This window comes from Hippocampus comes, unplaced genomic scaffold (assembly GCF_001891065.2).
Source record: "Hippocampus comes isolate QL1 unplaced genomic scaffold, H_comes_QL1_v1.1 scaffold179, whole genome shotgun sequence".
Classification (NCBI taxonomy): Eukaryota; Metazoa; Chordata; class Actinopteri; order Syngnathiformes; family Syngnathidae; genus Hippocampus; species Hippocampus comes.
Window position 1 is genome coordinate 146,882 of NW_017804805.1, and position 18,745 is coordinate 165,626.

Sequence of the window (18,745 nt, forward strand, 5' to 3'; positions counted from 1 at the left end):
ACGCGCGTACCCGCGCGTCACGTTCATTCCGAGACCACACGGCCGGGGCATGCATTGCATAACAGCTTGACCAATTCAAAAGTCGATTTTCAAAAAATAACACCTGATTTTCCAAAAAGCACCCAGCGAGCAATGCTCTGCAAACTGCATTACATTGTTTTGCACGTGCGCGCGAGCGTGAACGTGCAAAACAATGTAATTTATGCGCAACATACGCGGGTGGGACATCTTTAGAGGTGACACCAGGAAGTTGAGTCGGTCTGGCTGACGTCTCTGCAAGAGACGCGTACGACCTGACAATCCAACGGGCACAAAATGGCGGAAAAGTACTGCTTCGATGTCTTTGATCAGTACTCTTCTATATGACGTGCACATACGATCATATCCATACACATAGATGCAAATAGACCTCTCGCAACAAACTATACAGTTTATTCGAATGAAAATGACGAATCAGATGTTTACGAAAGGACGTAGTGAGCCGGCCGAGAATTACATTTTAGGCTCTGGCGCCATCTCATGGAAAGTGAGGGAAACCCTACTAACACAATTCTCAAGCTTTGATAGTATTGGTGAGCCGCCGGTGATGTGATTTGTGCAGAAATTGAGAAAAATGCACGATAAAACACCGGGTTTACAGTCTATTGAAAATTGGAATTTATAATGGCCGTCAATGTGTCATTTTTTGGATTTATACTTTATGCAGTGGCAAAATTTGTCACGATGTCATATATACCCACTATAATGTTCAAAAATGTCCCGCTTGCGGTCATTTTGAACTTTGACCCCTTTTGACATCCTATGCAAAATTTCAGCTTCGTGGAGTTATTTTTCACACTTTTGGCTGTGTGTACAACTGTCCAACTGTCCAAAAAAGACCAATTTGGGACAGATACTGCATATGGGTTAATCTGGATTGTTACTCATGAACGTTGATACAAACATGCATGAAAAATTATGGTTATTATAATTGGATATTGTATTGTTCAATTTTTTTCTCAGAGTAAAAAAAATCTATTTTATTTTAAAGCCGGACTAAAACATGAGGAGGTACACGCGCTTTTTGACAGACTTTTGAAGAACTAAACCATGATCTGCATTGGAGATACAAGGTCTACACACTGCTGTTCAAAGGTCAGGTTTTTGTGATATACTGTAAATTAACGAGACCATGATAAATCATTTCTAAACGTTTTTCCACAATTAATATGACCTATTACCTGTACAACTCATCATATTTCACTCTTTGGGTCATCCGAAGTTGGGTCACGGGAAAGAGAAGACCCGGTACACCTCATTTTGACCGCTTGTATCTGGGATCTTATTGTTTTAGTCACGACCCCTAGGTCGGGACCATACATGAGGGTAAGAATGTAGATCGACCGGTAAATCGAGAGCTTCGCTTTCCAGCTCAGCTCCCTTTTTACGACGGGGGGGGGGCGATACAGAGTCCAGATTACCAGTGTTGTTCTCGTCCACAATGTAACGAAATGATTTAATTAACGCCCCTTGTTTTCATGATGATGAAAAGACGATGACGAGCTAAACGTGGCTTCTTTGATGACAAAAATATGTCGTGACGTATGTGAGCTTTCCTTGACGAGATGAGACTGGATGAAAATTGTTAGCGTGTGGTCTGTCAGATGTTCAAAATATATGACATCTCTTCCGATTGTAATCTGTCTGTCAAAAAATATCAGCAATGCTTCTGCAACCTATCCTTGTTTGGTCACGCCCATCACCTGGCCGACACACAGTGCACATGCACACACTGGCACAACACAGCACGTCTGCGGTCAATCGTCACACACACGGACACACTTTCCATTGATGGATCATGCTGGCAGAGTCAACTAAGGGGTTTGATGGTCGGAAACGAAGAAAAGATATCTGGAGTGACTTTCTGTACAACCCAGCTGAAAGAACAACACAATGCATTGTAAATGGTGGTAACGGTAAATGTGGCCACAAACTAGGTCGGGGGTCGGAAACATGCGGCTCTCGAGCCGCATGCAGCTCTTTAGCACATCCCAGTGGCTCCCCACTGGAGCTTTTTCAAAAATGTTTGAAAATGGAAAAAGATGGGGGAGGGAAATATATTTATTTGTTTCAATATGGTTTCTATAAGAGGACAAACACGACACAAACATTTATTAACATTTTCCAATGCTGTAAAAATGTGTCATAAATATTACATTTCAACATTTCGTCAACGAGGGTTTGCGTCATAGCCTGCAACACACATTTCTATTTGCAGGGTGGGATGTCAGTCAGGAGGCTGTAGTAAAAAACAACAGAACAAAACAAACAAAAAAAAAAAACAGCCTTTCTTGTACAACTTATCGAGGGTACTTGCAAAAAATGGGAATCTGGGCAGCCGAGAGAAGCATTTTTAAACGGTACACGTGAGCTACGATAGTTAGCACGCTGCGAAAGTGCATCCGTGGATCATTTATTTTATGGCTGTTGCTCATTACGGCATGGGTATGTAAGTGTGTGCGTGTGCGCGCGCATGTGGTAATGGGTCGATCGTGGGAGGTTGGTTGATCGAAAAGTAGATCTTACGTCAAAAAAGGTTGGACACCCCTGCTCTACAGAATGAACTGCAGGGGGAAAAACATTTAATCATGAATGCTTGTGTATTTTTAGCCAACTTAGTCATGTTGATAGTAGGCTAATATCGCTAATACAGATACATAAAGCATGTGTTGAGTTCATGATAAGGCTTTTAATTTTTTGCGGCTCCAGACATTAGTTTTTTTTTGGGGGGGGGGGGTTGGTCCAATATGGCTCTTTCAAAATTTTGCGTTGCCGACCCCCGAACTAGATAGAAAGAATACTACGAATCACAAGCGGCATCTGAAGGCCCACCACATAGATATTTTTTCGCAGCTAAGGAGCAACTAGTCCTGTTAATATACCATACTGTAACTGAAACCATTTGCTCGCATTCCATGTTACTCGAGAGTAGGCTTGTAAGAAATTTCATTGTAAAATTCATTGTAAACTTCATTGTTAAGTTTTCCACATAACTCCTGGCGCAAATGGCCTATCTTAAGGTTTAAGTTATTTTGGTTGAGCTAACGTTATGGCTAACATCATTTTATTAGCTTGTTGTGTGTATAATCAAATATTAAAAGTAGATTAAGGCACATGTAGGCTATGGAGTATTTTCTGCTATTTAGCTGGATGATGGGCTTGAATGTGTGACATAGTTGTCTTATATCACACAGGTGTCTCATGTTATTCCAGTGGTTCTTAACCTTGTTGGAGGTACTGAACCCAACCAGTTCATATCCACATTCACCGAAACCTTTCCTTATGGAAAAATAAAAATATCATTCAAGAAGTGTTCCTTCAGTTTTGAGTTGCTCAACTTGGCATGACAAATCATGCAGCTCGGATGCTGAGTCCCATCACTTTCCGCGATGCATGTGAATCTATGCTGTACATATTCATCCAACCACTTTCTTTTTTTTGCTCGACATAGTTAGCATTTTTTAAAAAAAGTCTAAAAAAAAATAAAATAAAAAAATCACACAACATACTATCACAACAGTCACACATTGACGACTGAGCAAACTAAATTTCCCGCAGCACTGATTGGACAAGCAATGTAATGTGATCATCTGCAGCCAGTGGTGGCCAAGCGAGTGTGTCATAACTCAGGGGTCCCCAACCTTTTTTATCCCACGGACTGGTTTATGTCAAACAATATTTTCAGGCATTTAAGGTGTGGCGGATTAATACAACAAAATAATATGGTATGAGCTGCATGAAAACTGTGGTGTTTTCAAAATATAATAATAAACACAAGGAGCGCCTAATGTGGCCGCAACACTCTGATCACTATGGTAATGTTTAATGCCTTCAAAATACGATACAACACAAATTCAAAGTGCATGAAAATGACAACTCACCACAGTCCGGAGCTTGATTTTCTGCAACCAGATGGTCCCATCTCGGGGTAATAGGAGACAATGACACCTCAAGTGTGTGGTTTATGTCCAGTCTACTTCGTAATTTTGTTTTAGTAGCCGTTGCTGCAAAAACCCCCCACCTCACACAGGTAGAATGTCGGAAATAGCAACAGTGCTATTGTGGCGATCTCAGAGTATTCAGCCATAACTTTAACTTTAATCCAGTTGTCTTGAACGTACTTTTAAGGCCGCCATCATTTGCGATCTCCAGCAGTTTTTTCCTCATTTTGCGAGCTCCAGCATTTTGTTTTTAGCGTAATCAGTCATGTGACGGAGAAGTGTGACACAGACGGATGTAACGGAGAATCCAGTAATTTTTCAAAATAAAACATCTTTTGTATTCCGAAATAAATAAAACGGAATTAAGGCAAGTTCTTTCTGTGCGGCCCGGTAACAAATGCCCTGCGGACCGGTACCGGTCCGCGGACCGGTGGTTGGGGACCTCTGTCATAACTAATTGACATCTTGAGTCGGGTGTGTGTTCACCTCCATGGCAGAGGGTCCGTCGAACCCCTGAGATGATTCACGCAACCCCTGGGCTTTGATCGAACCCAGATTGAGGAACATTGTGTTATTCTGAGCTGCAGTAACATTAACTACTATGTCAGCTCTGCGGATGAAATAAACTTTACACCATAACTGCACTAGGGATACGAGTCCCCTCTAGTCTATGTTGTAAAAAGATTGCTGCTTTTATTTGATTTATTTTGCTTAAAGTGCCATGTTTATTTTATACTTTTAAGTGTTCCTCATCCATTGCTCATATTTTGGCCATGTGTATGCTCACTGCACTTGAGCAGGTTGTTTCAAAGAAATACAGCCACAACAATTGCAAGAAAAAAATGTTTTGGTTCTTGGCTTATTTTGGAGTAATGAACAATGATTGCACTGTTACCACTTCATCTGTGTGTAATGCATAATCCTTAGTAGACAAGAAAGTCTTTGCTATTTGTTGGAAACATTTTATGTCTATTTTGAACTAAAACTAGACAAAACTCTTTTGGAGTTTTTGTTGCCTGACACTAGACTAAAACCTTGAGAGTTTGTTGGCTAAAACTAACATGAAGAGGAATGACTAAAATGTGACTAAAACTAATAAACATTTTTGCCCAAAAGACGAAGACTAATTCAAAAATGGTTACCAAAAACAACACTGAAGATTAGTGCAGACGCTGCATTGATCTACCAGTCGATCTCCCGCTCCACCCCACCCTCAGTTGTAAACAAGACCCAAACGTGTTTGAACTGCTCCACTTGGAACAGCATCTTATAAGATATCCTTTATTTGTCCCACACTGGGGAAATTTACAGTCTACAGCAGCAAATTTGGGGGATAGAAAGAAGAAAAACTAAGTGTTTGCAAGCACAATCCCCAACCCAGAGAGGGCACTCCACCCTTTTCAGGCTGTGAATCATTTCAGTGAGAGTTGAAGATCACAGCTTGAAGAAGCCAACAGTACTACATCGTCTGCAGAAATCAGAGATGTAGAGTAGAAAGCGCACCAAACAGGACACCCTGAATGACTAGGATACGCCAAGAAATTTTGTCCAAAAAAGGCTATGAACAGATTTGGCTCAAAAGGGCAGCCTTGGTGGAGTCCAACGCCCACTGTAAACAAATCCGACTTACTACTAGTAACATGGACCAAACTCTGACATTGGTCATACAGGAATTGAACAACCCGTACTATTGCATCCAATAAAGGCCTTCTTCCAGTCCACAAAACACATGTAGACTGGTTGGGCAAACTCCCATGCACCCTCGAGAATCCTGCCAAGTGTGAAGAGTTGGCCCACTGTTCCATGGCCTTGACGAAAACTACAGTGCTCCTCTTCAATCTGAGATTCAAGCACCCAATGGATCCTCCTATATAGCACCCTGAATAGACCTAACCAGTTAGGCTGAGGGGTGTGATCCCTCACCTGTACAACTCAATTAAAAATATATTTCTGAAAGGGGAGATAAAAAAGAAACAACAGAATTACTTTTTATTTTCATCCAGCCATTTTCTTCCACTCATCAGAAGTCAGGTCGTGGGGGCAGCAGCTTTGGCAGACTCTTCCCAACCACTTTGTCCAGCAGGGGCACCTGAGGTTTTTACATGCCGACCGGGAGACAGTCTCTCCAGCTTGTCCTGGGTCTTCCTCATTGCATCCTACAGCATGGTTGGAACACCTCACCAGAGGTGTCCAGGAGGCTTCTTATTCAAATGCCCGAGCCACCTCATCTGGCTCCTCTCACTGCAGTGGAGCAGCAACTCTACTCTTAGCCCCACTCCGATGACCGAACTTTTCTAAGGGAAAGTCTGGATACCCTGCAGAGGAAACTCATTTTGGCCACTTGTATCCGGGATCTTGCTCTTTCGAGTCACAACTCACAGTTTGTGACCATAGTTGAGGGTAGGAACGTAGATCGACCGGTAAATTGAGAGCTTCACGTTTCGTCTCAGCTCCTTATTCATCACAGACTGATACAGAGTCCGCATGACTGCAGACGCTGCACTGATCTGCCTGTCAATCTCCTGCTCCATTCTTCAGTCACTTGTGAACTCGACCGTAAAATACCTATACTCCTCCAGTTGGGGCAGGATCTCCTTCACGATCTGGAAAAGGCATAGCGCTCTTTTTCAACTGATTGACACAGTCTCAGATTTGAAGGTGCCAACTCCCATCCTAACCCACTTCACACTCAGCTGCTAAACACTCAAGTGAGAGTTGGAGATCATGGGTTGATGAAGCTGACAGAGCCATCTCCGAAAAACAGAAATGAACCCCTCAACACCTCGGCTGTGCCTAGAAATTCTGTCCATAAAGGTTATTAACAGAATTTGTGCCAAAGAACAGCCTAGGCATAGCCCACTGGAAACACATCCAATTTGCTGCCAACAGTAGGGACCAAACTCTGAGACCAGTCATACCGGGACCAAAACAGCCTGTACTCAGGAGTTCAGTACCCGATACTTCCAAAGAACTCGCCACGGAACTCTCTGATTGCACAGTTGAACGTCTTCTTAGAGTCATCATCCACTCTCAGTCGTTGTCCACTGATTTTAAAGAACAACTTTGTTAGCTTGTTATCCTTGTGAGCCTCCTAGCTAGCGAGAGCACTATCAGATTACCAGTCGTAAACAGAGTTAAGGAATTTAGAAGGGGCCTAATTTGGAGTGGTTATTTAAACAACTGCAGAAAATACATGTCTGCGTTGTAACAAAACCTTTCAAACATGAAAAAATGAATTAAGGTTCAATGAAACCCAAGTGCAACTTTTTGGCCAAAATTCCAAACGGTAAAATTTGCATTACGAGTTAACTGACGATGAGGCTTGATTTTGAAAATTTATTTTCATATCCTCCTGACTACCAGGAAAAAAATGTTGTCCAATCACATTTATTTTGACATTCCCCAATCTATGTGAAGTAATTGGACTCCTCCAAAAGAAATTTTTGAAATCCCACTACATTTTTTAAACAGGCTCAAATACACTTAAAACAACTCAAACAACACTTTAACGTGTTCATAAGAGTCTTATAATTAAAATGCCAACAGCATTTCAAGACAAAATGTGGTCGATAAAAAGTATTACTTTTCCTCTTCCCATAAAAAGTGCTTGCACTGAAGGAAGCCATTTTCTTACTTTTTCTAACCCCGACAAATTTGGTATCATTGGAAAGCACTGAATGTCCTCTTTAGAGTAACAAAAGGAGTTAATGCGATTGGAGGCACTGGGTGGGAGATATTTAGGTTCACAAATGTCCTCTACAGAGGACAAATTTGAACTACTGGTAGTCAGGAGGATATGTACATGGTTGATGAATATGAATTAGAATGACTTAAATATTTACATCTGAGGATACATTTTGCTGGCTGAAAATAAAAAAATAATAATTATAAGTGGGAAGATAAGCAAGTAAAGTTCATCGTGACCTGTAACATATGTATTATTTTTGTTGCTACAATGTTGTTTTTTTCAGTTAAACACCAGATATGAAATAATTATGGGGTGCTTCAAGTTTACATTAACGTGTACTTGCATGTTAGGCTGGAGGCATGATTCTTACTCACCACTCTAGTTCTTCAGTGCACCAACAGATTTAATATGAAACACTGATCCCATTCGGATGTGGAAAATATTGTTTGCCTTTTCACTTTGTTCATGATGATGCATGGCTTACCCCGGTATGTAAATTGGCTTCTTTTGGTCCATTTGGTCCCTGTAGCCCTGAGGTGCTCCAACTTGATCGTTATAATCATTCACCAGTGTTTCTGGCTCACCAGACACATTTTTTACCTGTTGAAGAAGACAGTGTCACACACTTGTTGATACTCCAGCATTTTTTTCTCCGAAGATGTTAGAAAGGTTGTTCGGCAAGTCAAACTTGTTCCACTGCTCCCTGCATGCCTCACAAACAGGTAACCAAAGACAGACGTTACAGAAATGCGAATGTCAACTTTTAAGTCTTTGCTTGGGGATGACAAATCAATTCAGTAAGAACGATTACATTAATGGAAGGTTTATACTTGCTTGGAGCAATATGTTTTACACAGTTACGAGACACTTGGATTTATTTACATGCCCAAGCACTTAACAAAAACAATTCTCAACTGACCACACCCAGAAACTACTCCTGAAACTCAACTTTTACGTCACTGTGTGAAAAACAATTGCGTTTCACAAAACAAAGCATATTGTCTGGACCGAAAAGTATCACAGAAATATAAAAGCAGTCTGAAAATTTGATGACATGATATGTGAAGATACCTGACTGAATCAAGAAACATTTAAGGCATAAGAAATAGGTTTAAAAAAAAAAAAAAAAAAAAAACAATGTCATAACATAAATTCTCACTAAGAAATGCTTTGAATTTAGGAAACAAATACGAATGGTTTAAGATAAGACACAGATACATTGGCCTTCAATGCAGAACAGAAAATAAGATAAACCACATCGACATTTTTTCTCAATTGGTGTACACGTTTATTTTAACCTTCACCAACAAAAAAAGGTTGTGTCTCCTGTTTGGTTGTTTGCCTACAATAATCACACATTGTTTACCTTCATTCATTCCTTTGTTTGACTTTATATTGGCATTCTACATAATATCATTACCCATCTCAAACTATAAAGTTCAAAATAAAAGTACTCCGCTCCTGACACATAACAGTAATACAGGCATTTATTTGTTGTGAAAATACACTTCCTTACATTAAGCAGAGATGAAAGGGGACTTTTCTGAAAATTCCGGAAAAAATATATAAATAAATAAATGTGTGTGTGTGTGTGTGTGTGTGTGGGCGCGCACACGCACACGCGCACGCACTTGGCCGATCAAGCATGAATTAGTTTACACAAAACGCTATTCAAATACTCGACATTCAATGATTAATCTTCCTTTTGTGTGCACACGTGTACCCTTTGTGGCTTCCGTTCGGGCCGAAATTTCGAAATCTCCAAGATATGGCGAGGCCATGAGAATGCGAGGCGAGGGTATTACTGTTGTGGCGAGTCCACTCAAGCTAAGCGAGCCTCAGCAGTAGATAGTCCGGGGCTCTCTGGTCTTGTTGACGGCGTCTTTTATTCGTTCCACTGGGGTTTAGCGGGTGTGTTTATAAAGAGACGAAAATTGTTTGGGGACTATCCCCCACGTTCTAGTTGAGATGGTATAACCCAAGAGGCAAAATGACGCTTGCTACTGTTGTTGCGAGTTGCCATTCGTTCTACTAAACCATTAGTCAAACGCCATCATGCCTTCTGTCGTTATTACACAAACAAAAATCTCTTTACTGTTACTAGTGTTAGTGCCTCAATATGGCTAAGCTCGTGAAAGCAATACAACGAACTCCGCGCCTTCGTCGTTCAATGTTGTCAACTAATATCCGGATTATGCAAATTTTCCTCAATTCTCCGGAGAAATTTTCATAAAAATTTGAAAAACCCGGAATTCCGGGAAAATCCGGAGGACTTTAATCTCTGATTTAAGGAATGTTTTTTGATTAATACCCATCAAACTTTTGTTATTTATATTTTAAAAAGGGGTGTATGCTTTTTTTTTAACCTACTATGAATGTTATCTTGCCACACTATATGTCAGTCAGAATCTACCATATGAAAATATGCACTCACCCACTCTCCAATGCTGTGACTATCGTTGATAACCTTAACCTCCTCCCACAGAATACGGTCTCTGCCCCAGCGCCTGATGCTGGAGCGTGTCTTAACAGCAAACACCAGAAGAATGATGAGGGCTATAAACACCAGGAAGCCCAAGACGATTGCTATGGCCTGCAAAGAACGGAAGACCAATTGTCAGTGTTGTGCCAATTTTTGCCCACAAACCAGAAATTCTTAAGATCTTGCACAACATTAAATATTTGTATTCATCAGTATCAGTTAATAACTTTTCTGTTCACTTTCATAGGATGCTCTCTCAATCCAGTATTTGTATTTTATTTATTTATTTTTTTGTTTTCTAGTGACCAGAGGGGTCGATATACTCAACTACCAGACAGGTAGAGTATTCAAGGGAGGCCACTGATTGAGAAAAGGCAGAGCCACACAAATGCCAAAAAGCACAAACTTTAAACGAATAAATGGGGCGGGACTTGAATATTAAAAAATCATTTAATCAATTAGAGGCTTTGTAATTAATTGATCTTGAGTAATCACATTTTAATCAAAAACATTTTTAAATTATGTAAATGTATTTTAGTGGACGATTGAAACAAAGACTATTTTTAACGATGAAAAAATGCACTTCACTGATAGACAGTAGAAAATAATACTCATATATTAAAAAAATCTATTTCTAGTTTCCTTATTGTGATTGTACAGCATTGTGTGCATCAATGTCCAAGCATCCAAGCGTCATTTTAGTATTTGTGAAGTCCACAAATGGTGAAATGTGCTGATACTCTTCAGTGGGGGCAACCACTGAGGTTCGCATACATAGCTCAAGGAGGCATGTCTTATTTAATAATTCTTCATGTCTATTGTACCAGAGGGTTGAAGCACTCCAGTGGAATGCAAACTCCTTTTTGCACAAAACCACACTTTTATCAAGGCTTCAATCAGGTAGTTAAAATTAAATTTGCCTTCCATTAATCCTACCACTGCGGTTTGATCTGATTCCTGCATTTCAATAGCCGCTGGTTGCATGTTTAGCTGTACGCTGATGTGTGCATTGGTGTATCAGGGAATTACGCACTGACAAAAGCTGTGGGTCAATTAAAATGCCTTAATTTTTTTTTTATCATTGATTCTTTTGTAATTAATTGATCATAATTAACGCATTAAAGTCCCACTCCATCATTTTAATACTAGTGTGAAATTCTAAAAATGTAAGCGAACATATTCAATATGAGGGTATTTACAAAGGCTGAAGCTCAATCCCACCAAGGTTGGTATCTCACCTCTTGGGGTTCCACCACACAGTAATGGTACAGGTATTGGTTGAGGAAGATACCCTGGGCCTGGTTCTGGTTTTGATACTGAGCACACAGCTGGCGAACTTGATTGTAGTAAATGGACCCTGAGGACTGGGCGGTTGGGTTTACAGCTACCAGGTACACAATTGTGGCGATGATCATCAAAAATGCCAAGATGGCACAGATGATGATTGTTGCTAAGTAGAACTTTGATGAGCGGGCAGCACGTTGTCTTGACACAACCAACACAAAAATGATGAGCACAGCTATGAAGGTAATGGCAGCAATGGCAATGATGAAGCCTTTTCCAGCTCGAGGATCCAGTTGTGTTGTTCCTCCATAGCCACTGTAGCCACTATAGGAACCGCCAATGCCTCCTCCATATGCACCACCATAACCGCCACCGAATGCGCCACCATATGACCCACTATAGGAGCCATAGCCTGGCACCAAGCCGGCGCTACCACCCAGACCGATGGCATTGATATCATAGTCCCAGGCAAGTGTGGAGGCCACACAGGCAAACACAGCCACACACATGATGATGATCAAGATACATAGGATCTTCATCACACCCGGTGGTGAACTCCAGCGATAGAAGTGAAGCATCTTGTCCGCTGGGTGGTATGAAAATGCTGGATTGGACATTAGCTCGCTATGCCTGTGTCTGCTGTGACTGCAAAAAACAACAACAACAACAACAACAAAAAAACAGAAATTTTCATTTAGATCTTTGTTTCATTAAAAACTCAGGGTTTATCACACACACACCAGAAAAGTGAAATGCCTACGTCGACCGACACACGTTTCTGACAGTGAGTGATATTAATAGCACAGTATTTCTTTTTTTTTGAATGTGTCACAGTAAAAGGAATCCATAACCTTTGTTCTCAACATATGTGGGTCTGGGTTGTTGGTGCAGCAGTAGATGGCAGTTCATCTATTTGGACTGGAATGACACCTATATATCCATCCATCCATTCATTCATTATCTGAACCGCTTGATCCTCACGAGGATCGCGGGCATGCTGGAGCCAATCCCAACTGACTTGGGGCAGTAGGCAGGTACACCCTGAACTGATTGCCAGCCTGTCGCAGGGCACACATAGACAAACAACCATCCACGCTCACAATGACACATAGGGACAGAGCGTTCCAATAACCAACCATGCATGTTTTTGGAATGTGGGTGGACAAACGCAGCTACGGGGAAAACATGCAAACTCCACACAAGAAAGCCATAGCCCTGAATCTAACCGTGGAACTCTGCACTGTCAAGCGGACCTGCTAACCACTCATCCACCGTACAACCCCTTATGTTATTTTAATAGAATTAAATACACTTTTTTTTCAGTTTACACTTTTTTCTTAAATACAACAACATATGAGGGTAAATAATGACAGCTTATAAAAACTATATAATTTGCTGGTTCATAAACACTAAATTCATATTTAACACGTTTGAGTTGCAAGTCCCATTCGAAAAATTAATTGCCCAGCTGTGACTGGCAGTTTGGGACTTTGTGATCGGCTACCAAACATAGCATATTTCTCTTGGGCATTGGTCCAATACCCAATGTTTTTTGCCCACGGACCGCAAAGACATAATTTGACAGACTGTATGGGCGACACGGAGATAACAGTCTCCCTGGCGGCGTTAATGAGACGCGTTTGGCCGCCGTCTTTTACGACGAACGTTATTGTTATCGCCAAAGCCAGTTGAGTCAAGCCAGCCGCCACAACAACAGTTGTTCAAACGCTTCACAACGCACCACGAGGGTCAACTTCAATGTAGCTCCAAAGTAACAAAACCAGGGCACAGTTTCCAAATGACGGGTGTTTAATAGTGTCTTTGGGGTTGTCTTGGTACACCAACACCGTGAAAACTCATTGCCGCCTGCCACTTCGGAGGTCTTGGGCAACAAAAATACACTTTCGATATCTTTAACGGATAGCAAACAGTCCTTGTAGCTGTTGCTCTTCGTACGTCTTGTCTGTACGTGTCTGGGCAAAAACCACCTTACCACAGCGCAAGTCTCGCGATAATAGCGATAACATTGAAATAACGAAACTTAATTTTACAAAATAAATATTTCACAATGTGAATAAATAATGTACATAAAACAAATACAAAACATCCTTTTTGCCTTAAAGTTGAAACAAAATATTATTCATTTCCCATTAAACTATACTAATGACACTTACATTCAAAATAAAAGCCTATTAAGAATGAGTACATGGACAGCAATTCCTCACCAAGCTTTCGGAAGCAATCCTTGTGGCGGCTGACTTAACTTCCAATAAGGCGACAGAGCCTGGCCGCAGTCAAGATGCAGCTGCAATGTTCTCATGCTCAAAAGCACGGTGACAGACTTGAAATGGAGAGCATTATTCAATTTGCAGTGCCCTTGCACACCGGTGCACCGCTTATGTGCACCCCTGGTTATGATATATGTTTATTTATTCAGAATTTGTCCACAGTATGGCATGGTTACATGTTTGATCTGTGACTTGATGCTCTACATCAGGGGTAGGGAACTTTGGTTCCTCGAGTGCCATATCCTGCCTGCTTTAGATCTCTCCTGACTCCAACACACCTGATTCAAATGATCAGATCCTCAGCAAGCTCTGTCGAGGCCTGAAACAATCGTGAACAATTGAATCAGGTGTGTTGGAGTCGGGAGGGATCTAAAACAGCCAGGATACGGCTCTCGAGGAACCGGAGTTCCCTACCCCTGCTCTACATCATAGGTGTCAAACTCAGGTCCTGGAGGGCCGCTGTCCTGTATGTTTTCCAAGTCTCCTTGTTGCAACACACCTGATTCAAATGATCAGATCATCAGCAAGCTCTGCCGAATCCTGACATTGAACCTGTTCATTTGAATGAGGTGCGTTGCAACAGGGAGACTAGGAAAACATGCAGGACAGCGGCCTTCCAGGACCTGAGTTTGACACCTATGCATCATTAGAATTGAAATCCAAAGTATGCCGAATCTTCCGGGCAAAGACGAGATCGCCAAATGTGACCGCAGTCGGACGCACCAGCAAGAGAGAAACCGGAGACCAGTGATGAGATGCTACACACCACCACAATAATGATGGACGGGTAGCGAATGCATTTTATCATCAAAATCAAATCTATAATACTTGTCAAGTTGGTCCCAACACTCATCTATGGTCACGAGCTATGGGTCGTGACCGAAAGAACGAGATCCCGGATACAAGCGGCCGAAATGAGTTTTCTCCGCAAGGTGTCCGGGCTCTCCCTTAGAGATGAGGTGAGAAGCTCGGTCATCCGGGAGGGGCTCAGAGTAGAGCCGCTGCTCCTCCACATCGAGAGGAGCCAGAAGAGGTGGCTCGGGCATCTGATTAGGATGCCTCCTGGATGCCTCCCTGGTGAGGTGTTCCGGGCATGTCCCACTGGCAAGAGACCCCAGGGACAACCCAGGACACGCTGGAGAGACTATGTCACCCAGCTGGCCAGGGAACGCCTTGGGATCCGCCGGGAAGAGCTCGAAGAAGTGGCTGGGGAGAGGGAAGTCTGGGCTTCCCAACTAAAGCTGCTGCCCCCACGACCCGACCCCGGATAAGTGGCGGAAAATGGATGGATGGATGGATTGTCAAGTTGGTCAACAAGGCCCGTTCGACTCTTCTGAAACTACTGGACAAAGCGATTGCATTACAAAGTGGAGCTATTCGTGACTTGGGGCACTCAGCAAAAGAGCACAGTGACCAGCTTGTTTCCATGTCAATTTTGATGTGGCTAAGCTAAGTGCTACTGTCGATTCATCAATCAGAAGTGTGCGGATTTGGAAGCACACTCTTGGTGGAACAATATTTGATTGGTGGACCTGTCTGACGGGGTCTAAGGAACTGAGACCCACTGAATTCATTGCTTCGCTTCGACACAGCCCGCCTCCCCTGCAATAACTCAGTCATGTGAAATTGGAACCGATCTATTTTCTGTTGACTTGAAAAATTCATCAATGTTCTTGTATTGATGCCTTTCCCGAGTTTTTTTAATTGCTTGTAAATTTTGAAAATGCATCAAATAGTGTACTCACAAATTGTCTTAATGGAAAGTAATTGTTCTGACTGTCACTATAAGTCACTGTCATAGAAACATAAACTAAAGATACCGTGCATTTTTTTGTAGAATGTACGTAATAGTTTTCAGACAACTGGTATGTGAAATTGGATCATTTCCCATAGGCAGTTACACCCAAAGGCAGGGGACTCAAACTCGCAGCCCGCGGGCCAAATGCAGCCCGCAGGACGCTATAGTTTGAGGCCCCCGCCTTGATATGCACGTTTAATGTTAGTGGGGCCCGCGCGAGTTTGATATGGATACTGTATGTGTTAGCACTACCTCCGTGCTAAATAGTTAGGTCTGTTTCATTCGAAGGCCGACAGCTTCGGAGCACCCCAACTATAGCGGCAACGTGACTCTGCCCCGCACCAGCTTGAATACACGTGTAAAACACAGATGTAAACAATCTGCCGCTGCTGCTTCTTTCGTGCTGCTGAATACACATTTAAACAGAGAAACAACACGCCAGTGTGGCTGTCATTGCAGCCGGTATTTTTTTTTCTGTTTTCAATAAAACAGATATTTTGGGGGGAAAACCTGATGCAGCCCAGCCTCACTCAGACTCTAGCTCCAGCGGCCCTCAGGTAAACTGAGTTTGAGACCTCTGCCATGCATGCAGCAGGGGGTTTCGAAGGGACGGTGGTCCTGGGTATCCACAAGCCCCCACTCCCGTGAACAAAAAATTGTCAATGAGCAGCAAAACATCTTTGGCCAGGCAATACACCCGAAGCATGTGTATCAACTAGCCAAATATTCCATCTGCACCTGCCACCCCCAGACTCAGGGCATGTGTCTTCAATGACAAACAAAATTACATCATAATATATAAAATATTAGTACACTCACTGTTTGCTGCCACTTGGCTGGTATGGAGGGATGCTGTTTTTGTCGCGCGGCATAGTGAAGTCCACTTAGAATGCACTCTACAACAAAATCACACATGCTCACTTAAAGGGTACAAAACTTTTCTTCGCAAAAACATATTCTATTTTATCTGCCCACACTAGCCCAAACACAGTTTTCTCATTAATATGGCATTTATGGAATAAAAATTAAGCACATTCATCCATTTTCATCAGTCCCAGGGCTTTGCCTTTTTATTCGGTACCGCGCTCTGCTGTCAACTGAAATTGATGTCACATGACCAAACCCAGAAAAGAGGTGAGCAGTGAAATCCAGAATAAGAGCCCAAGGGCATTTATACGTCAGTTTCAGGTACATAGGATATATCGCTGCAATGATTCTTTTTTGCAATGAATTCACCTTTGAAGAAGGAAAAACAAGAGACTTTCACAACAAACTAGTTGATGACCGTCCCCACTATTGATGAGCTATGCTCTACATGTCCCTTTTGTCAGCAAATGAATAGCCATAAATTCACAGATAAATAGATGTTCAATATTTTGACTCTCATGTAACGAACAGAAAAATGAAATATTAAATAGAAGTGTCGATACAATGCAGCACAGTTTGACACTAGTGTAAACTGCAACCACAATAACAAAATGTTACATGACTGTGAAACCATACAATGTGAGTGACGTAAACCACTGCTGGCTGCTCTTTGGTAGAGCAGATTTATCATCACAGGTTCATGCTCTACTGACTTTAAGGAATGCATAGCATTATTTGAGGATACAAAACATAAATTAATGTTAGGTTACCTCGTTTTCCCCAATCAGTCTCTGTTGCTTCATTGTAATCTTTTGCCATGGCCAACAGACTTGTGTCGATTTTACCGGTAATATTATTTTACTAGATTTAGCAGGGATGGAAAGAGAAAGAAGAATTTGGGAGATGGGGCAATTGAAACTGAGATTATCAAACAACGGTACCTGATGCATGTACATTATTTGAATGAATGGTTGGAATCCAGCTGACTGTTTTGCTTTCTCGCAACAAATCACATAATCCGGTTAATGGTAGTCATGTCGATTTTGTGTCTTTTACTGCCAATTTTAAAATGATGAGATAAAGCAATAGTTCGTGTTCTGTATACAGGGATGTCACCATCCTTTCAGAAGTGGGGGAGAGGGGAGGTATTGTTCAGCAGTAAGCCAACTTTAATGAGCAAACGATCATCCTCTCACATTCAACTGCTCCTCTCGATTGTGACCCAAAAAACTAAATAAACAAACTGTCAAACTCAAGTTGAGGTAAAACACTGATTGTAAAGCATTAATAGATAGATCATTAAATGTCCAAAGGAAACAATACAAAAATTGAGTAAAACAGAATTCTTGCCATGAAGCTTTCTGAACACGAAATCGGAATGAAGTGAAAAGGTTTGAAACCCCACAAACAAACAAATATTGTAACATACAAACAAATATTGTTTGCAGAAGTCAACATTTTCAAGTTTTTGTCTCTCAAATAAGAATACCTTTTGATTTCTCAAGTCATCCATGAAAGCAGATAAATTGTCTTTGTGTTTTAAGCAAACAAAAAAAAGCCATTCATTGACATCAGCTTTGACTTAGAAAAAGGAAGCGTTTTAGCCTACTTTCTTACGTTTTACCCTCGTCAGTCCTAAAACTCAGAGAGTCCCATATTCCAGTCATAACTGAAAACTTTTCTGAAGCCTATCAAAATCTCAATCCAAGAGACTATGGTAAATAATTCTCAAATATATCGTTTTCAACATGTGTGAACACTGGGCAAGAATAATAATAATCAACTTTGCTGCTTCCGAATTCAAATGAAAATGGATTCATGGATGTGCTTTTATCAACCAACATAAATAGACTAATAATTAAAATATTGAAATACAGTACTGTGATCCCTTGCTACTTCACGGTTCGTTTATCGCGGGTTCAGTGCATCACGGATTTTTTCAAACATATAAAAAAAAATATATATATATATGCAGCTTCTCACAGACCGTTTGCGGACTTAAAAAAATATATACATCTTTTTTTTACCTGTTTATGTTAATTGGACGCTACTTCGGGGATTTTTGTTTATCGCGGGTGGTTTTGGTCCCCATTAACCGCGATAAACGAGGGATTACTGTAACAGCAAATCAGGTTCGCATAATATCCATAAAATCAGAGAAAAGAAAAAAATAAAAGCTTTTGGAGGGTGATTTTGGAAGGGTGTGTAACATACAGGTGCATGTTGTTAAAAAAAAAAAACAACAAAAAAAAAACAAGTGTAGTAATTCTAAACATTTTGGGTTGGGCATCAAATGCTCACTTTTTTTTTTTTTTTATTTTTGAACAGGGCCCAGTCTTGTCACCCTGAAATAACTTC

At 41.3% G+C, this 18,745-nt stretch overlaps 1 protein-coding gene across 2 annotated transcripts in view; it reads right to left on the reverse strand.

Annotated features, from left to right (window-relative positions):
• oclnb (occludin b) overlaps positions 1 to 18,745 on the reverse strand; it is a 26,327-nt gene that overhangs the window by 5,716 nt on the left and 1,866 nt on the right. For both annotated transcript variants that reach the window (XM_019897353.1, XM_019897318.1), the window contains exons 2-5: positions 16,340 to 16,416; positions 11,389 to 12,079; positions 10,103 to 10,261; positions 8,153 to 8,268 (exon numbers count right to left, since the gene is read on the reverse strand). In XM_019897353.1, coding sequence (XP_019752912.1) covers positions 8,153 to 8,268; positions 10,103 to 10,261; positions 11,389 to 12,079; positions 16,340 to 16,392 — 1,019 coding nt within the window. In that variant the 5' untranslated portion in view covers positions 16,393 to 16,416. The remainder of the gene's footprint in view (positions 1 to 8,152; positions 8,269 to 10,102; positions 10,262 to 11,388; positions 12,080 to 16,339; positions 16,417 to 18,745) is intronic.